The 22293-nt window shown below is 44.1% G+C and overlaps 1 protein-coding gene across 1 annotated transcript in view; it reads right to left on the reverse strand.

The window, feature by feature from the left end:
- The window catches only part of ugl (ureidoglycolate lyase), a 193928-nt gene that overhangs the window by 53237 nt on the left and 118398 nt on the right, over positions 1-22293 (reverse strand). Inside the window, exons 6-8 of the mRNA XM_055643525.1 lie at positions 17763-17853; positions 15046-15122; positions 14825-14935 (exon numbers count right to left, since the gene is read on the reverse strand). Coding sequence (XP_055499500.1) covers positions 14825-14935; positions 15046-15122; positions 17763-17853 — 279 coding nt within the window. The remainder of the gene's footprint in view (positions 1-14824; positions 14936-15045; positions 15123-17762; positions 17854-22293) is intronic.

A 22293-nucleotide genomic window follows, 5' to 3' on the forward strand; every position in this document is an offset into this window, starting at 1 on the left:
AATGTGTAGGGCGTGGGTGAGGAAAGTGGGATATAAACAGAAACGTAGAAAATAGGTGCAGGAGTAGGCCATTCGGTCCTTCGAGCCTGCACCGCCATTCAATATAATCATGGCTGATCATCCAACTCAGTATCCTGTACCTGCCTTCTCTCCATACCCCCTGATCCCTTTAGCCACAAGGGCCACATCTAACTCCCTCTTAAATATAGCCAATGAACTGGCCTCAACTACCTTCTGTGACAGAGAATTCCAGAGATTCACCATTCTCTGTGTGAAAAATGTTTTCCTCATCTCGATCCTAAAAGATTACCCCCTGATCCTTAAACTGTGACCCCTTGTTTTGGACTTCCCCAACATCGGGAACAATCTTCCTGCATCTAGCCTGTCCAACCCCTTAAGAATTTTGTAAGTTTCTATAAGATCCCCCCTCAATCTTCTAAATTCTAGCGAGTACAAGCCGAGTCTATCCAGTCTTTCTTCATATAAAAGTCCTGACTTCCCAGGAATCAGTCTGGTGAACAATCTCTGCAGACCTTCTCCATGGCAAGAATGTCTTTCCTCAGATTAGGAGACCAAAACTGTACGCAATACTCCAGGTGTGGTCTCACCAAGACCCTGTACAACTGCAGTAGAACCTCCCTGCTCCTATATTCAAATCCTTTTGCTATGAATGCTAGGATGTAGGACGTACATGGTAAATGGTAGGGAATTGAAGAATGCAGGTGAACAGAGGGATCTGGGAATAACTGTGCACAGTTCCCTGAAAGTAGAATCTCATGTAGATAGGATGGTAAAGAAAGCTTTTGGTGTGCTGGCCTTTATAAATCAGAGCATTGAGTATAGAAGTTGGGATGTAATGTTAAATTGTACAAGGCATTGGTGAGGCCAATTCTGGAGTATGGTGTACAATTTTGGTCGCATAATTATAGGAAGGATGTTAACAAAATAGAGAGAGTACAGAGGAGATTTACTAGAATGTTGCCTGGGTTTCAGCAACTAAGTTACAGAGGAAGGTTGAACAAGTTAGGGCTTTATTCTTTGGAGTGTAGAAGGTTAAGGGGGGACTTGATAGAGGTCTTTAAAATGATGAGAGGGATAGACAGAGTTGACGTGGAAAAGCTTTCCACACTGAGAGTAGGGAAGATTCAAACAAGGGGACATGACTTGAGAATTAAGGGACTGAAGTATAGGGGTAACATGAGGGGGAACTTCTTTACTCAGAGAGTGGTGGCTGTGTGGAATGAGCTTCCAGTGAAAGTGGTGGAGGCAGGTTAGTTTTTATCATTTAAAAATAAATTGGATAGTTATATGGACGGGAAAGGAATGGGGGGTTATGGTCTGAGCGCAGGTATATGGGACTAGGGGAGAATACGTGCTCAGCACGGACTAGAAGGGTCCTGATGGCTTGTTTCCGTGCTGTAATTGTTATATGGTTATATGGTTATATACCATTCGCTTTCTTCACTGCCTGCCGCACCTGCATGTTTTAATGACTGGTGTACCATGACACCGAGGTCTCATTGCATCTCCCCTTTTCCTTATCGGCCACCATTCAGATAATAGTCTACTTTCCTGTTTTTGCCACCAAAGTGGATAACCTCACATTTATCCACATTATACTGCATCTGCCATGCATTTGCCCACTCACCCAGCCTATCCAAGTCACCTTGCAGCCTCCTAGCATCCTCCTCACAGCTAACACTGCCCCCTAGCTTCGTGTCATCCGCAAACTTGGAGATGTTGTATTCAATTCCCTTGTCCAAATCATTAATCTATCTATATAGTACTATAAGTCTGACCTTGACCGCTTTTGTCTGATCTAAAAGTCTGATCTTGACCACTGTGCTGCGATTTCCGAGAGAACGCCGCCACCTACCGCCGTCATTTTTGTCCACCTCGATCAGAGCCCACGTCTGCCTTCATAGACCAGAGTATTTTTCCCATTGACGAAAAATCAGAGAGAAATTAATGTTTTTAAAAAATCCATCATTCTCTCTGCTGCCTCTGCTGGAGGGAGGGGGAGGGACTATAAAACCAGGAAGTGGTGTACCTCAATAAGTCTCTGCAAGCTGGAGGACACTCTGAGCTCTGAATGACACTGAACAAATGTCTACACAACTGTGAGTAAGTACCCTTAATGTGGTTTGAAAATGAAAATATGGTTAGTTTAAAGTAAAAAAGCACTGCCTGCAAATGGTTGTTTGGGGGGTTTGGTTTGAAGTAAAAAGAAACTCTCTCTCTCTCTTCCCTCCTCTCTCTCCCCACTTCTCTCTCCCTAACCCTCACTATTTCTCTCTCTCTCCTCCCTCTTCCCTCTCCCCCCTCCTCCCCCCCCCCCCCCCCCCCTCCCCCCCCCTCTCCTCCCCCCCCCCCTCCCCTCCCCCCTCTCCCCTCTTTTTCTCCCCCCTCCTCTCCTCCACCCCCTCCCCCCACATCCCCCCCTTCCACACACCCCTACCCCCTTCCCTCCACCCTCCCTCCCCTGCTCTCCCCAGCTCCCCCCCTCCCCCCCCTCCCCTCACCCCCTCTCTCTTCCCCTCTCCCCCTCTCTCTTCCCCCCTCTCTCCTCCCTCTCTCCTCCCCCCTTTCTTCCCCCTCCCCTCCACACACCCCCTACCCTCCCCCCCCTCCCCCCTCCCTGCTTCCCCACCTCTCCCCCCTCCCCCTCACCCCCCTCTCAGCACCCCCTCTCTCTCTCCTCCCCTCCTCCCCCACCTTTCCCTTCTCACCCACCCTCCCTCTTCTCCTCCTCTCCCCCCCCTCTCCATCTTGCCCCTCTCTCTGTGTCTCTCTCTGTGTCTCTGTCTCTGTCTCTGCACCTTCTCTCTCTGCCCTAACTATCTACCCCCCCCCCCCCCCCCTCTCTAGAGATGTGACTGCAAGTTGGGAGCTATGCGTCAGTATACAGTGTGTTTATGGAGTAAAAGGAGCAAATTAATAATATTAATATAATATCAAGGGGAGTAATTAGCGCGAGTGCGGGGGGGGGGGGGGAAGGATAGTTACTGTGTGTGACGCTGCATGCCGCCACCTCCCCCCGCAACCGCACGTTGGGTGAACAGACCCAACGGGTCTGCACTTGGTCTAGTATATATTGTAAATAGCTGGGGTCCCAGCACTGAGCCTTGCTGTACCCCACTAGTCACTGCCTGCCATTCTCAAAAGGACCCGTTTACTCCTAACAGAACTTAATGGGGAGACAAAAATGCAGGAGAAACTCAGCGGGTGAGGCAGCATCTACGGAGCGAAGGAAATAGGCGACGTTTTGGGTCGAGAGCCTTCTTCAAACTGATGTGACAGTGGGCTGAGGGAGAGCTGGGAAGCGGAAGAGAAAGCAGGGATGACCTGAAATTTTCAATCCGCTGGGGTGTAAACTGTCCAAACAGAATATGAGGTGCTGCTCCTCCAAATTATGGTGGGCCTCACTCTGGCCATGGAGGGCCCAGGACAGAAAAATTGGATTCGGAATGGGAGGGGGAGTTGAAGAGCTGAGCCACTGGGAGATCAGGTTGGTTATTTCGGACCGAGCGGAGGTATTGGGCAAAGCGATCGCCAAGCCTACGCTTGGTCTCACCGATGTAGAGCAACTTGCACCTAGAGCAGCGGATGCAATAGATGAGGTTGGAGGAGGTGCACGTGAACCTCTGCCGCACCTGGAAAGACTGCTTGGGTCCTTGAATGGAGTCAAGGGGGGAGGTAAAGCGACAAGTGTAGCATTTCCTGCGGTTGCAAGGGAAAGTGCCAGGAGAGGGGGTGGTTTGGGTGGGAAGGGTCAAAATGACCAGGGAGTTACGGATGGAGCGGTCTCTGCGGAAAGCCGGCAGGGGAGAAGATGGGAAGATGTGGCCAGTGGTGGGATCCCGTTGGTAGACAAAGCTGGACAAAATCAGTGGGTGAGGCAGCATCTATGGAGCGAAGGAATAGGCGACATTTCGGGTCGAGACCCTTCTTCAGACTGATGTCGTGGGGGGGGGGGGGGGGGGGGGGGGTCGGGAAAAAGAAAGGAAGAGGCGGAGACAGTAGGCTGTGAGCGAGCTGGGAATGGGAGGGGAAAGAGGGAGAAAGCAAGGACTGCCTGAAATTGGAGAAGCCAATGTTCATACCGCTGGGGTGCCCAAGCAAATATGAAATGCGGTTCCTTTCGATTTGCGGTGGGCCTCACTCTGGCCATGGAGGAGGCCCAGGACAGAAAGGTCGGATTCGGAATGTAATTTGGCAACCTAAAAAGCTACCCAGGTTGCCCGGCTGGCAACAGGGGAAAAAAGTTAAGCGAGAGCCCTGTATTAGCACAGTGCTACAGACCGCCAGATTCTGCTGATAATTTCCATATTCCATATAACCATATAACAATTACAGCACGGAAACAGGCCATCTCGGCCCTACAAGTCCGTGCCGAACAAATTTTTTTCCCCTTAGTCCCACCTGCCTGCACTCATACCATAACCCTCCATTCCCTTCTCATCCATATGCCTATCCAATTTATTTTTAAATGATACCAATGAACCTGCCTCCACCACTTCCACTGGGAGCTCATTCCACACCGCTACCACTCTCTGCGTAAAGAAGTTCCCCCTCATATTACCCCTAAACTTCTGTCCCTTAATTCTGAAGTCGTGAATTTCGTGTAAAATCTCATCCTCCCTCCACGTTGCTGGTCATTTTGTCCATATATAAAAACCTGTGTCATTCTTTTCGACAAAACCAGGCAATTGTCTCCGTTCCAATGTTGAGATATAAGTGTTAAAACACGCATTTGTATTCCATGTTTCATGATCGCCGGGTGCCCCAGGGTTATAATCCAAAGAGTTATTTGCACTCCTCTAATGTTGAGGAAAGTGGCAGCCAACTAACATAGCAAAAGGCCACAAACAGCCTTGAGCAGGTTTTAAGATGTTGGCCAGGAGATGGCTGTTCTTTGAATGGTGTTATGAGATCATTAACTCCACCAGAGAGGCAAGTGATTGCCTCAATTTAAACACCCCTGTATTTTTAGAAAGTGTCATGTGATCCAAGAGAGATCCAAAGAACTTATGACATCACCCTCCAAAATAAAACGTAGAATTTAACTTCAGCTCTGACTGTGACAAATATCCCCGAGTGATTAATTGAAAGAAACATATGGAGGGGGCGAGGGGTCTTTTTGCAGGTAGAGTTGCAGCCTTACAGCGCCTGACACCCAGGTACGATCCTAACAATGGGTGCTGTTTGATCCTAACAATGGGTTCTTCCTGTGACCAATGTTCCCTCTAATTTTTAGTAGTTTGTGTGCGCAGAAATCTTGTATTGTGCAATTTTGTATGCTGTTACAAATGTGTGTGCGCATTGAATTCTTGTGCAAATGTATGACCTCATGAGCTTTTGATGCAGCAGTTTTTACTATTTCGTTGCCATTCACATTAAACCAGCTTGCAGTTCTTTTGCACTTCACACCTGTAGATTGGCATGTTAGCCAATTAGAATGCTTAGCAATTATAACCCCGCCTAATTATAACATTCATAGTGTAAGATCCTCCCCACTGTCTGCCAGTTACAGTAGCAGTGTGAACGTGTGATGACCTGCTATGTAGTTGATGACCTGAACAATAGAGATGCTTGTGTTTCAACCTGTGTGAGTTTAAGCTCTTTACATGGTGTCAGATTATCGGGTCTACCCCGTGTCTGTTTACCGCAATTTATTTGGTTTACCAGTTTTTATTTGTGTGTATTTTTTGTGATTTGGGGGTATGGCTAATTCTTGTCGAAAGCTTGTGGCTCAATTCTGATGTCACCGAGCGATGGCGAATGTTCGAGGAGGACTACTCTCATTATATCCGCATTGTTCACCGAAACTATCCCGATTATTTGAAGGCTTCACTACTGTTGAATTTAGCGGGTCCGGAGTGTATGATCTGCTGACTCATTCGAATTTGCACCTGCCCAACTGGATGTGAATGGACGGGTATTGGTGCCAGCATAATCTATAGACACCAGTGTTGCTGAGAAAGTTTAGAAAACTGGGTGACCTGCCGTCTAACAGAATCCTTGAGAGAACAAGATTTTTTGCCCGAGTGCAACAGGCTGATGAGCCTGTGGAACGATTCAACAGTGATCTGAGATACATCAGCTTTCAATGCAGATTTGGTGAGCTCACAAATGAGCTAGTTCGAGATAAAATTGTGGGAGGAATGAGCAACCGAAAGTTGCGAGCTGAGCTGCTACGGAATGCAAAACTGACTTTAGAGCAGGCTATTCATGCTTGTCGGATGGCTGAGACTGTAGCACCACTGGCTGATTTTGATAGCGTGAATGCTAATCACCAGTTAAATGTGAATTTGGCTAGTTACTCTCAGCAAAGATTTCTCAACGCGTCCATCAAAGTTCAGAACATGCCTAACACGAGGTGCACAAACTGTAACTATTTCCACCTCAGGGGGCGCCAATTTTGCGTGGCCCATGGGAAAGTATTTCATAATTGCAAAAAAATTCAACCACTTTGCAAATTATTGTCAATCCAGTGGGAGTACAGCTTCAAGGACGAAGCTGGACCTGATTCAACAAGACCTGTCAGATTCAAATTCCCATGAACAAGACGAACTAGACCGTGGAACAGCATCCCTCTTCCCATCAGAATTGCCCCCTCCATCGACTCCTTTAAGTCGAGACTTAACTCATCTTTACTCTCAAGCCTTTCTTGACGTCCTCTGAGGGAGGGCTATATGCATGTATTTATGTATGTACTTAATCTATGAACCAATGTTGTATAACGTTAGTACCTCCACCAATGTAAAGCACTTTGGCCAACAAGAGTTATTTTTTAAATGTGCTATAGAAATAAAAGTGACTTGACTTGACTTGAATCTTCCCACGGGAACGACTCTGATAACACAGACACTGAGTCTACCATACTTTCCCTAAACCTGCGCACCCCAGGCAAAGTCACGGATCCTGCTGTGACCATGATAATCAATAACAAACTGCTGATCGACAAAGTCAATACCGCGCGTGAACGTCATGTCACTCAAATTGTTCAACAAGATAAGAACCACTGAGCTCATGAAAAAAGACTCCTCCACATTACATGCTTATGGAGGGGAAATTCTTCACCCGCTGGGCAAGTCCAATTTCAAATGTAACATATAACCATAACCATATAACAATTACAGCACGGAAACAGGCCATCTCGACCCTTCTAGTCCGTGCCGAACACGTATTCCCCTAGTCCCATACACCTGCGTTCAGACCATAACCCTCCATACCTGTCCCATCCATATAACTATCCAATTTATTTTTAAATTATAAAAACGAACCTGCCTCCACCACCTTCACTGGAAGCTCATTCCGCACAGCCACCACTCTCTGAGTAAAGAAGTTTCCCCTCATGTTACCCCTAAACGTCTGTCCCTTAATTCTCAAGTCATGTCCCCTTGTTTGAATCTTCCTTACTCTCAGTGGGAAAAGCTTATCCACGTCAACTCTGTCTATCCCTCTCATCATTTTAAAGACCTCTATCAAGTCCCCCCTTAACCTTCTGCACTCCAAAGAATAAAGCCCTAACTTGTTCAACCTTTCTCTGTAACTTAGTTGCTGAAACCCAGACAACATTCTAGTAAATCTCCTCTGTACTCTCTCTATTTTGTTGACATCAATGAACAGACCAAAGACTTGCTATTTTACATCGTTCAGCCAAGTTCTGAAACCCTGCTAGGCATCGATGCGTGCCATGACCTAAGTTTGGTCTATTCACTGGGTTTGGTGTGCTGTTCACAAATTCTGTTTGACAGAGGGACCTACTAGAGAGATGCTATCCAACTACAAATATTTGTTTGACAACCAACTCGGCAAACTGCCTACAATATACATTGTCGACCAGACAGTAGCAATGTTACAACATTTTGAATTTAAAAAAATCAAGTCTGCAATTTATCCCATCAGATAAAGCATAAAAAGAAGTTTAATTTGACACCTAATTCACTTTCATATCTTCAGTATTAAATGGGTTATGGCCATTTTCATACTCGGAAATTAGCATCTTGTTCCCTATTGCTATTCCATTGACAACACAAAAGCTGTGATCGAGAGTCAAAAGCCCATAACTTTCTTAAAAATCAAGAGAACTGAATGCAATTTTCAGTTATTATAGATTGAAGCATTCTGAAACAAATATAAAACATCTTACTTGGATGACCTGAAATTAAAGCATATAATTAGTTAATTACGTAATTGTAATTAATTACAAAATTGACCGTTGTGACGGAAATAATAATAAACACCCAGACTGCCTTGAAAATTCAAAAATGTGATATTCTCAAGATCAGAACTTTAATATTATTGTATTATATGCTGTAAGTCCGTAACAGATAGGTAAATAAATTACAATTTCTAGCAATAGGCCAAGTCTTTATGGAGAAGATCAGTTGCTAGCTGGTACATTGGCATATCATAATCAGTAGCATCATCATACTCCTCAGATTGTAACCAATAAGCAACTCTGTACACCTAGTTTTTCCTTAACTTTTCAATTTTGGCATTGTAAACTACAAGTTTCTGCTCTTCAAACCACACATGACATGACTTTCTGCCTACTACTTTCCCATTAACAATGTCCTGTAGATTCAATTTCTTAAGAAAAGGATAATTTTAAAAGGATAATTTTTTTAAATAGCCCAAGTATCCAAATAACAAACTAATCCCATTCCAACAAGAATTCACAATGTAACATGATTTTTAAATCTCACTGTCATAAATTCATATCCCAGATTGAAGGAATTTAATGTTTAATTCCCATAAATTAATCTTGAAACATCCACACAATATAATTAAAATTATTGATTTTTTGCACAATACATGGGACTAAAACTGATATTTAGTCTAAAAATATTGACTATGGGTAGACAATAACACAAAATATAGACGATTTAGAAGCTCATATGACATGATTGTCAAAAAGAAAAGCATTAAAATACATCTTGCGAGTGGATTTTTCTGGAATGCGATTGATTGGAACGTTGCATTTGCGGTGAATTTGAACCCCATATCGGCAGGAAAAACACTGCCGGTTCGTATGGGGCCCAAATCACATTTTTGCCAATGAAAATTAGATTAAAGCTATCCGAGAGCTATCAATTCACCAGCCAGAAGCTCAAAGACTTTGCAAAGCGCTGGAACTTTAAACATGTCGCCCAGAGTACCCACAGTCCAACGGACTTGCCGAACGGGCTGTTCGTCGCGCTAAACAACTTATGGAACACTCTTTCCTGGCAAAATCTGATGTCTACCTAGACGTGTTGAACCTGAGGAACATTGCCAGAGACAGTGCTTTAGGCTTTCCAGCCCAACGACTGATGTACCGGCGAACAAGACATCCTCTGCCTGATCACAAAGCTTAAAGTTTTTTGCCCCACTGCAGTACAATCAAATCGAGACGCGCAGAAACGTGCCTACGACAAGACCAGCAAACCAACTGATCCAAGGCCAAGTGGTTCGTTTGCAGACGGACAAAGGACATACCAAACTGGGGTTCGCAAAGGAGCCACGGTACTACCTTGTCGATGTCGGCGGCACCATCTACAGACGCAACCGTCAACACCTCCTTCCAGTGAAGGAACGACATTCGGCGCTCCAGTGTCCTGGCGCCCCATCCACTGAACTTTAAAGTGATCGCTGTTCCAGCCGTTCCAGTGCCTGCAGCTGCCACCCCCCACCATTCCCCACGTCGGTCTGCACCCACTTCCTCCCGGTTCACCGGTACCCTCACGACGGTTTTCCCCTACGGTGTCTCCCCAGAGCCCTATCGGCTCGCCCAAACGTGCCCTAAACTTTTCGAAAGAAAAGGTTGATGAGACCGCTCCCTACCAGACAAGGACCGGGCGGGTTAGCAAGCCGCCTGTTAGATACGGCGACTACGTTTAACCTCATTATTATTCAATGTGGCATTTTGCATTTAACAATTTATTTACTCAACGTAGTGATAACGCTTTATCTACTTTTCATTTATAGAAGAAGAGATGTAGATTGGCTATAGCATGTTAGCCAATTAGAATGCTTAGTAATTAGTGTGTGAGGCAGGAGGGAGAGAAGGGTAGCACTCAGACCCAAAATGTAGGGGAGAAAGAAGAAAAATACAATAAACAGAGAATAAGGGGGGGGGGGGGGGGGGGGGGGGGGTTCTTAAATGTGCATATTTTAATGCTAGGAGCATTGTAAGAAAGGTGGATGAGCTTAGAGTCTGGATTGACACCTGGAAGTATGATGTTGTGGCGATCAGTGAAACATGGTTGCAGGAGGGCTGTGATTGGAAACTAAATATTCCAGGATTTCTTTGCTTCAGGTGTGATAGAATTGGAGGGGCAAGAGGTGGAGGTGTTGCATTGCTTGTCAGGGAAGATATTACAACAGTGTTTTGGCAGGATAGATTAGAGGGCACGTCTAGGGAGGCTATTTGGGTGGAACTGAGAAATGGAAAAGAGGTAGCAACACTTATAGGGGTGTATTATAGACCGCCAAATGGGGAGCAAGAATTGGAAGAGCAAATATGTAAGGAGATCGCAGATATTACTAGTAAGCACAAGGTAGTGATTGTGGGAGATTTCAATTTTCCACACGTAGAATGGGAAACACATTCTGTAAATGGGCTGGATGGTTTGGAGTTTGTAAAATGTGTGCAGGAGAGTTTTTTTGCAGCAATACATAGAGGTACCTACTAGAGAAGGGACTAGAGAGCTACTAGAGAAGCTGGACCTCCTGTTATGAAATGAGACAGGTCAGGTGGCAGAGGTATGTGTTGGGGAACAGTTTGGGTCCAGTGATCACAATACCATTAGTTTCAATATAATTATGGAGAGTGTCAGAACGGGACCTAGGGTTAAGATTTTTGATTGGAGAAAGGCTAACTTTGAGGAGATGCGAAAGGATTTAAAAAGAGTGAATTGGGCCATTTTGTTTTATGGCAAGGATGTGGAAGAGAAATGGAGGACATTTAAAGGTGAAATTTTAAGAGTACAGAATCTTTATGTCCCTGTTCGGTTGAAAGGAAATAGTAAAACTTGGAAAGAGCCATGGTTTTTAAGGGAAATTGGACACTTGGCTCGGAAAAAGAGAGAGATCTACAATAATTATAGGCAGCATGGAGTACATGAGGTGCTTGAGGAGTATAAAGAATGTAAAAAGAATCTTAAGAAAGAAATTAGAAAAGCTAAAAGAAGATATGAGGTTGCTTTGGCAAGTAAGGTGAAAGTAAATCCAAAGGGTTTCTACAGCTATATTAATAGCAAAAGGATAACAAGGGATAAGATGGGTCCATTGGAGAGTCAGAGTGGACAGCTATCTGCAGAGCCAAAATAGATGGGGGAGATATTGAACAATTTCTTTTCTTCGGTATTCGCCAAGGAGAAGGATATTGAATTATGTGAGGTAAGGGAAACAAGTAGAGTAGCTATGGAAACTATGAAGATCAAAGAAGAGGAAGTACTGACACTTTTGAAAAATATAAAAGTGGATAAGTCTCCAGGTCCGGACAGGCTATTCCCTAGGACACTGAGGGAAGTTAGGGTAGAGGCTATGGCAGGGGCTATGACAGAAATATTTCAAATGTGATTAGAAACGGGAATAGTGCTGGAGGATTGGCGTACTGTGCATGTTGTTCCATTGTTTAAAAAGGGTTCTAAGAGTAAACCTAGCAATTATAGACCTGTTAGTTGGTGATGGGCAAATTAATGGGAAGGATACTTAGAAATAATATATATAAGCATCTGGATAAACAGGGTCTGATTAGGAACAGTCAACATGGATTTGTGCCTGGAAGGTCATGTTTGACTAATCTTCTTGAATGTTTTGAAGAGGTTACTCAGGAATTGATGAGGGTAAAGCAGTGGATGTTGTCTATATGGACTTTAGTAAGGCCTTTGACAAGGTTCCTCATGGAAGGTTGGTTAAGAATGTTCAACTGTTGGGTATAAATGCAGGAGTAGCAAGATGGATTCAACAGTGGCTGAATGGGAGAAGCCAGAGGGTAATGGTGGATGGTTGTTTGTCGGGTTGGAGGCAGGTGACTAGTGGGGTGCCTCAGTGTTGGGTCCTTTGTTGTTTGTCATGTACATCAATGATCTGGATGAAGGTGTGGTAAATTGGATTAGTAAGTATGCAGATGATACCAAGATAGTGGATATTGTTGTGGATAAAGAAGAGAATTTCCAAAGTCTACAGAGTGATTTAGGCCATTTGGAAGAATGGGCTGAAAGATGACAGATGGAGTTTAATGCTGATAGATGTGAGGTGCTACACCTTGGCAGGACAAATCAAAATAGGACGTACATGGTAAATGGTAGGGAATTGAAGAATACAGTTGAACAGAGGGATCTGGGAATAACCATGCATAGTTCCTTGAAGGTGGAATCTCATATAGATAGGGTGGTAAAGAAAGCTTTTGGTATGCTAGCCTTTATAAATCAGAGCATTGAGTATAGAAGCTGGGATGTAATATTAAAATTGTACAAGGCATTGGTGAGACCAAATCTGGAGTATGGTGTACAATTTTGGTCGCCCAATTATAGGAAGGATGTCAACAAAATAGAGAGAGTACAGAGGAGATTTACTAGAATGTTGCCTGGGTTTCAACAACTAAGTTACAGAGAAAGGTTGAATAAGTTAGGTCTTTATTCTCTGGAGCGCAGAAGGTTAAGGGGGGACTTGATAGAAGTCTTTAAAATGATGAGAGGGATAGACAGAGTTGATGTGGACCAGCTTTTCCCTTTGAGGATAGGGAAGATTCAAACAATGACATGACTTCAGAATTAGGGGACAGAAGTTTAGGGGTAACATGAGGGGGAACTCCTTTACTCAGAGAGTGGTCGCGGTGTGGAATGAGCTTCCAGTGGAAGTGGTGGAGGCAGGTTCGTTGGTATCATTTAAAAATAAATTGGATAGGCATATGGATGAGAAGGGAATGGAGGTTTATGGTATGAGTGCAGGCAGGTGGGACTAAGGGAAAAAAAGTTGTTCGGCACGGACTTGTAGGGCCGAGATGGCCTGTTTCCGTGCTGTAATTGTTATATGGTTATATGGTTATATGGCATTGAATTCTGTCTTTAATTTGTGTACTAGTCATGTCGCTACTATTTATTTCATTCCCCTTACATGCTTTTCCTCTACTTGCTAAATTTTTGTAAGGTGTCCTTGAGACTCTTGAAAGGCGCCCATAAATAAAATGTATTATTATTATTATTAATTATAACATTCATAGTGTAAGATCCTACCCACTGCGCCTCAGCGCAGAGGGAGAAGAGTAGGGAAGAGACTGCAGCCCTAAGATTTTTGCCTACACCACAGCTTGAAGGACTCACTGTGGTGGATGTTAATTTGCGTTTAGTGTTGTTTATTATTGTATTATTGTATGTATGACTGCAGGCACGAAATTTCGTTCAGACCGTACGGTCTGAATGACAATAAAGATATTCAATTCAATTCAATTCACTGTCTGCCAGTTAGAGAAGCAGTGTGAACGTGTGATGACCTGCTGTGTAGTTGATGACCTGAACAATAAAGATGCTTGTGTTTCAACCTGTGTGAGTTTGAGCTCTTTACAACACCCTTTGCTTCCTTTGAATTTGACAATGGTGAGTGAACATTTCTTTCAAAACTCAATAAGCCAGCTACAGAATTTGAAATGGATCTTCGTAAACTGTACAATAAAGTCAATATGATTATGAGATTTTTACAAATAAGTATAAATTATATTCTGTTTAATACTATAATTATTGATTACTACATTTTAGGTAACATTGCAGTGTCGATGACATTCAGACTCTTGAATGCTTTTGTTTTTCAAATGAAACAGTTCTTTATTTTAACACTGTAACAAGCCCCTCCCCCTCTCTCCTCTCTCTTTTCCCCTATCCTCCCCCTCTCTCCTCCACCTCCCCTCCCCCTTCTTTCCTCCTCCTCCCTCCCCTCCCCCCTCACTCCTCCTCCCTCTCCCCTCCTCCTCTCCCCTCCTCCTCTCCCCCCTCTCCCCATTCCCTCTCCACCCCCCCCTCCCTTTCCCCCACCCCCCCCTCCCTCCACACCTCCCTCCTCTCCATGGTCCAGTCCCGTCCATTTACACCTGGAGTATTGTGTGCAGTTTTGGTCCCCTAATTTGAGAAAGGCATTCTTGCTATTGAGGGAGTGCAGCGTGAGTTTACAAGGTTCCCGAGATGGTGGGACTGTCATATGCTGAGAGAATGGAGCGGCTGGCTTGTATACTCTGGAGTTTAGAAGGATGAGAGGATATCTTATTGAAAGATATAAGATTCATAACATATTCCAGAACCAGGGGCCACAGTTTAAGAATAAGGAGTAAGCCATTTAGCACGGAGATGATGAAACACTTTTTCTCACAGAGAGTGGTGAGTCTGTAGGAACCGGTGGAGGCCGGTTCTCTGGATACTTTCAAGAGAGTGCTAGCTAGGGCTCTTTAAAATAGAGGAGTCAGGGGATATGGGGAGAAGGCAGGAACTGGGTATTGATTGGGGTTGATCAGCCATGATCACATTGACTGACGGTGCTGGCTCGAAGGGCCTACTCCTGCACCTATTGTCTATTGACCCGAAAGGTCGCCTATTCCTTTTCTCCAGAGATGCTGCCTGACCCGCTGAGTTACTCCAGCACTTTGTGCCTATCTGCCTGGACAAGAGATGGGTGCTACGTGGTCACCCTGCTGGGAATCAACCACAATGATGCAATATTACAGCATTTAAGATGCCTGACAATTGCAGTGACATCTGGACTGACTTTGACTAATGAAATTGAAAACAAACCACTCATAATTTAAAAGATGATGCAAGAAATCAGAAAAAAACATTCAGCGTACCTTTGATAGATAAAAGAAAGGACCACATCCATTTTCAAACAAAATTCGTCCACAGTGATACATCAGTAGTCCAAAATCAAATAGAGGGCCTGGGACCTCCTTTCCATGAACCTATTAATTACAATCAATATTAGTTTCATATAAATTTTTACAACAAGCAAAATCAATTACATTGATTATTGTAACAGGAAAATATTTTTTCAAACCGAGAAATAACATACAAGCATGTTGTGTTCAACCATGTTCCATGCTCTTGGTCTTAGCATCAGAATGGGAACCTTTGAGATATGTGGTATATCTAGAAATATAATTAAAGAGCATAGTAAACATTTATCTATTTCCATAGTACATGCTAAGAAATATTGTCCTTGGTATGCTTTCCTCATTGGAAGATTACTGAATCCTAAGTAGGGGTGATATGGTAAAACTCACTTAGCCAGCAGATTTGTGAGGGTCACCAGTAATTCTCATCATCTGTCCACACTGGTGCAGCTTATATTGTCACGTGGAAGTCACCAACTCCAGGTGAGCAAGGCACTCATTGAGCATTAATCATAAAATGCTGAAGGTATTTTGCTCTGGGTTAACTAAGGGCTATGCAGGTAAAATAGTGATTTTGGCCACTCATACACTAAATATTCAAACATACTCCAAATACTTTCTCCATTCTACTGAAAATCCCTGGGTGAGTACATTCTATCCTCATTCTTTGCCCTATTGAAATTCCCTGCAACAGTTTCTGACTCTCGCGGCGATCAGTTCCCACAAAGCCAGCCTTCCTACTCGTGGGAACCAGTGTTGAGATGGAATAGTAACAGTCCAAGTCTCATGCTCTAGTGGGACAATGAGTCTGCTGTCAATGCTGCATCCATGCAGCATCCTATCCAGTTAAAAATAAATCATATTTAATATTTGGAATGCATAGGACTGGCTGGAATATTAATAGTTGGGACCACTATGAATTTTAGATGTCCTCATCATTTTACCTCGAAGTGATCTTAAATAAGTCTATCCATATAATCATATAACCATATAACAATTACAGCACGGAAACAGGCCATCTCGACCCTTCTAGTCCGTGCCGAACACGTATTCTCGTCTAGTCCCATATACCTGCACTCAGACCATAACCCTCCATTCCTTTCCCGTCCATATAACTATCCAATTTATTTTTAAATGATAAAAACGAACCTGCCTCCACCACCTTCACTGGAAGCTCATTCCACACAGCCACCACTCTCTGAGTAAAGACGTTCCCCCTCATGTTACCCCTACACTTCCGTCCCTTAATTCTCAAGTCATGTCGCCTTGTTTGAATCTTCCCTACTCTCTGTGGGAAAAGCTTATCCACGTCAACTCTGTCTATCCCTCTCATCATTTTAAAGACCTCTATCGTCCCCCCTTAACCTTCTGCGCTCTAAAGAATAAAGCCATAAATTGTTCAACCTTCCTCTTTAACTTAGTTGCTGAAACCCAGGCAACATTCTAGTAAAATCTCCTCTGTACTCTCTCTATTTTGTTGACATCCTTCCTATAATTAGGTGACCAAAATTGTACACCATACTCCAGAATTGGCCTTGTACAATTTTAACATTACATCCCAACTTCTATACTCAATGCTCTGATTTATAAAGGCCAGCACACCAAAAGCTTTCTTTACCACCCTATCTATATGAGATTCCACCTTCAAGGAACTATGCATGGTTATTCCCAGATCCCTCTGTTCACCTGCATTCTTCAATTCCCTACCATTTACCATGTACATCCTATTTTGATTTGTCCTGCCAAGATGTAGCACCTCACACTTATCAGCATTAAACTCCATCTGCCATCTTTCAGCCCACTCTTCCCACTGGCATAAATCTCTCTGTAGACTTTGAAAATCTACTTCATTATCCACAACCCCACCTATCTTAGTATCATCTGCATACTTACTATCATTCATGAATAAATTCGCTGACAATCCACACTAGGTTTCAGCTACTAAATACACACTATAGGTCTCATGTACATACTGTACTTTGTTCCAGAAATTCAATTCCATTGGCTTCATTAAATGGAATTTTGGAAGCAGTGTACAAATGTGACATTATTTTAGGCTAATAGGAAATGGCCATATCTAAAATAAAGTTACGATGTGTTATTTCAATATATTTTGGTTTGCAGATTTTTCACTTTTTTCTTCAGATAAGTTATGGATTAAGCAGTCAGATGAGCTAGCTTGACAAGTACTATTTTACCTGTACACAAGGAACAAAAGCAGGAGAAGGCCAAAGGATGTAGAATCTTTGAATTTCTCTTCTCCAGGAACATGTGGGAGTTGAGTCTTGGAAAATATTTGACGTGCAGACTGACAGATATTTAAACTACAAGGGAGTCAAGGGGGATGGGGAGAGTGCAGGAAAGTGGTGTCCAGGGCAAGTTTGGATCAACCATAATCTCAATGAAACAGCAAGAGACCAATTGGCTACTCCTGCTCCAGTTTTATGCTTATGTGTAGCACAAACTCTGCTTCACCTAATAGCACTTTATAACTCTGGCACCATTTATCCAATGCGCTTGCTTAAGAAGGTCTAGCTGACCTCAACTCTTTTCCCAGTTCTTGGGCTGTGGTTTGTTCAATATTGAGCGCTTCAAGCAGTCCTCTGAGTATTTTGTAAAGGTAGTGACTGTTTCTGGCATTGCATCCCTGTCAGGCAGTGTGTTTCAGTTCTTCAGCACCCTAGAGTGAGAAAGGCCCTATCATTAGCTTTATTCTTTCTACCAACCAGCCAAATGCATTCTCAAGGAGTATTTTTAATGGGAGCCCTGAGAAGCCTGGCTTACACAACAACAATCACCAGAAAAAAAGTGAAAATGCCTACCTTGGATCCTAAAATTTAATTTGCTTAGCAATGATGTTAGTTGCCCAAGAACTAAACAGAGTCTGCATTCTTACCTGGAAACTGGCTATGGACTGCTTTGTAAACATTGAAAAGTCCTTGGATTTGATTCAAATAAGTTGGACAATGACCATCGTCAAAGTCAGTCTGGAAACAGATGTCAAAATGGATCTATTATTTAAACATACAGTTGCAGACCGTAGAATGCAAAAGCAGAGGTACATTTTCATTGGTACCGCTTGTACATTATCCCTCTTATGCATTCATTCAAGAATCGGGTCTACTTATACAAACTTATCAAAATGATCCGGATTCTCGTTGGAGTTACTCCAGGGGGACAATGTGGTTAATAATTATACACTTATCAAAGCTTTCAAAGTTCTATTTATCATTAGCAAGGTACAAGGATCAACCTTATATCCATAAAGACAGTCACTCTGATATTCTTCATTTATAGTGGGAAATTGTTGATTATGTGACAAGAGTAAGGACGGGGGAACTATCATATTTTTTCTTCTATATACTGAAACTAAACTAGAGACACTACAGCAGTGAGAGGTTAACAGAAAGACTGTTATAAAGTGTCAAACCTGATCCCAGAGGGATTCAAGTCTTTTGGGATTCATTATGCTCACACCTTCCTTTGATAACATGTAGGATTATGAAATAAATGGTAAATCATATTTCTCTTTCAGCTGTCTTTTAGTGCACTCCAACAGCCTAGTAAGGCAAGATACCACCTGATATCAGTAAGTAACACATAATTGTGTTTCTGATCTGTACTGAGTTAACTTACCTTCGCCAAAATAATTTGGGCAGCTCATTGGCACAGCAGTTAGACACTCAGGCTCACTGGTCCAGCAATTTAGTTTCAATGGTTCTTTTTATTATCTTGTGTACCAGGTACAATGAGATTCATGTTTTGCATCCAGGTCAGTAACATTATTGCTGAACATAAGGACAGTTCCTGATTAAGTACCAAATGCATCAAAACAGCGGTTGGGTCCATATGCAAGTGTCGCCAGGTTTGGTGCCATTTTCACAGTCCAAGCTGGCCGTGATGACTCTTTGCAGCAGTCGCCTCCATATCGATCTCCAGCGAATTCAGTTTCAGCGAAGTCAGGTTCAATCCTGAAAAGCAGTGATGTCAGTGTGGACTTCAAATGTCATTCTCAATGTGGGTTTTCTCCAGATGATCAGCTCTCCTCGCATATCTCAAAGACACCGGGGTTAAAGGTTGGCCACAGTAAATCACCTCTATTGTGTAGGTGAGTAGTAGGATCTGTAAGGAGTTGAGGGGAATATGGAATAATAAAATAGGTTGGTGTACGATTAGTCTAAATGGGATCTTGATGGTCCCCACAGACGCACTGGGCCAAAGGACCTGTTTCAGTGTAGTTTGACTCTATAACTCGAATACAAGTTTTATAATTGAATCTCATATAGATAGGGTGGTAAAGAAAGCTTTTGGTATGCTAGCCTTTATAAATCAGAGCATTGAGTATAGAAGCTGGGATGTAATGTTAAAATTGTACAAGGCATTGGTGAGACCAAATCTGGAGTATGGTGTACAATTTTGGTCGCCAAATTATAGGAAGGATGTCAACAAAATAGAGAGAGTACAGAGGAGATTTACTAGAATGTTGCCTGGGTTTCAACAACTAAGTTACAGAGATAGGTTGAATAAGTTAGGTCTTTATTCTCTGGAGCGCAGAAGGTTAAGGGGGGACCTGATAGAGGTCTTTAAAATGATGAGAGGGATAGACAGAGTTGATGTGGACAAGCTTTTCCCTTTGAGAATAGGGAAGATTCAAACAAGAGGACATGACTTCAGAATTAAGGGACAGAAGTTTAGGGGTAATATGAGGGGGAACTTCTTTACGCAGAGAGTGGTGGCGGTGTGGAATGAGCTCCCAGTGGAAGTGGTGGAGGCAGGTTCATTGGTATCATTTAAAAATAAATTGGATAGGCATATGGATGAGAAGGGAATGGAGGGTTATGGTACGAGTGCAGGCAGGTGGGACTAAGGGGAAAAAAATTTGTTCGGCATGGACTTGTAGGGCCGAGATGGCCTGTTTCCGTGCTGTAATTGTTATATGGTTATAATTGATCTCAGCATTCATATGCTGAAGACAATGGTAAACTGAAAAAAAGGGCTAGGTTTTGTCATTTTTAATGCACGATGTGTAACTGAGAACTTTTGTTTATGTTAACTTTTATTTGGCTGCGTGTCTTGTTGCCTTTCAATGCGGGTGGTGCCACCAGCAGTGGCTGCCTCGCAAACAGGCTGTCTGTCCTTTCTTCTTTTTTGGTATGTGTTAAAAGTATGTTTGAGTGTTCCTTGGTTTGTTTTATGTGGATGGGTGGTGGACGATGGGAGAAACTTTTTTTCAATCTCTTACCTCGATGTAGATGAGATTTCTTTCCGTATCATATCTCCGTTCCCACTGCGGCCTAACATTGTGGAATTGGCGGCCTTTCCTGGAGACCGGCGGGCGCTCTAAGCCGCGGGAGATACATTTGACAATAAACTGACCTTGAAACCTTGCTCTGGAAAAATTGCACATCTGGCACCTAAGTCCCAAATGTGCCAGATTATCAGAGTTTTGCTGTAAATATTTTGAAATTCAATGAAAAATACTATTCTTTTACAGTAGTTTTTTGTGATAATTCAACTTCTTCTTTGGTCTTAGATAAATGCTAATTTTCTTGGCTAATTTCTCAAGATGTGTTTTTTACTTCTGGGTTTGTGCTCAGAAATAATTCTTCAATTAGCTGCCTAGCCTGCTGATGGCATTACTATTGCTGGATGCTAACATGGCCAAGCATCATGTGCCGGGCCAAGTGGCAGAGCTCATCCTGGACTATTACAACCAGTTCAACATGAGAGTCTCATCAGGGCCAGTAACATCAGAGTGGCACAGACTAGAGGTTGGGATCATCACAGGCTGTACCATCTCTGTGATCCTTTTTGCCTTGGCGATGAACATGATCGTCAAGTCTGCTGAGCCAGAGTGCCGGGGCCCTCGGACCAAGTCAGGAATACGCCAACCACCAATCAGAGCCTTCATGGACGACCTGACTGACACCACTGAGTCAGTGCCAGGAAGCAGGTGGATCCTGCAGGGGTTGGAGAAACTGATTGGATGGGCAAGGATGAGGTTTAAGCCAGGAAAATCAAGGTCACTGGTGCTGAAGAAGGGCAAAGTCATGGACAGGTTGCGTTTCAGCATCGAAGGGTCACCAATCCCAACTGTCTCCGAAAAGCCAGTGAAGAGTCTTGGCTAGGTGTTTAACAGCAGCCTGAAAGATACAGCATTTGTCCAGGCAACCTGTCAGGAGCTGGAGAGCTGGTTGAGAGCAGTGGATCGGTTGGGGCTTCCTGGCAAGTTCAAGGCATGGATTTACCAGCATGGTATCCTGCCAAGGATACTCTGGCCACTGCTTGTCTACGAAGTCCCAATATCCATCGTAGAGAGATTGGAGAGGAAAGTCAGCAGCTTTCTCAGAAGGTGGCTGGGACTGCCTATGAGCCTTAACAGCATCACCCTTTACGGAAATAACACCAAGCTCCAGCTGTCACTGAAGTCCCTGGAGGAGGAGTTCAAGGTGACTAGGGCCAGAGAGGTGATGATGTACAGGGACTCTAGTGACCCCAAGGTGGCTCAAGTAGGGGTGGAGGTGAAAACTGGGAGGAAGTGGAGAGCCGGCGAAGCCGTGCTGCAAGCAGAGTCCCGGATACGCCACAGAGTCCTGGTGGGAGCAGTGACTCGGGGAAGAGCAGGCCTGGGAATCTTCCCATCTCCCCAGTTTGACAAGGCCAAGGGGAAGGAGAGGCGCAGGCTGGTCCAGGAGGAAGTGAGGGCAGTGGTGGAGGAGGAGAGGTCTACCAGAGCAGTTGGATTGAGGCAGCAGGGAGCCTGGACAAGGTGGGAGCAGGCCATGGACCGAAAAGTCACATGGACTGAGCTCTGGCAGGCTGAACCACAGCGCATCAAGTTCCTGGTCCAGGCAGTGTATGATGTCCTGCCCAGCCCATCGAACCTCTTCATCTGGGGCAAAGCGGAATCTCCAGATTGCCCGCAATGCTCAGGCAAGGGGACGTTGGAACACATCCTGAGCTGTTGCCCAAAGTCTCTTGTGCAGGGCCGGTACACATGGTGTCACGACCAGGTTCTCAAACCCATTGCAGAAGCCATCAGCACGGGAATCAGCAGCTGCAGACGAGAACGCCCCACCACCCAGATGATCACCTTCGTGAAGGCCGGAGTGCAGCTGCCATTAACCACAGCAGCCAGGAATCAGTCAGGAATCCTGGCGATTGCGCAGGACTGGCAGCTTTCCCTAGACCTGGTGAAACAGCTGAAGTTTCCACAGCACATTGCCACGACCACCCTGAGGCCAGATATCCTCCTGGTCTCAGAGGCGACCAAAAACATCGTCTTGTTGGAACTGACAGTGCCGTGGGAGGACCGTCTGGAGGAGGCCCACGAGAGGAAGATGGCCAAGTATGAAGAACTGGTCATAGACTGCCGTAAGCAGGGCTGGAAGGCAAGGTGTATGCCCATCGAGGTTGGCTGCAGAGGT

This window comes from Leucoraja erinacea, chromosome 1 (assembly GCF_028641065.1).
Source record: "Leucoraja erinacea ecotype New England chromosome 1, Leri_hhj_1, whole genome shotgun sequence".
In the NCBI taxonomy this organism is placed as follows: domain Eukaryota; kingdom Metazoa; phylum Chordata; class Chondrichthyes; order Rajiformes; family Rajidae; genus Leucoraja; species Leucoraja erinaceus.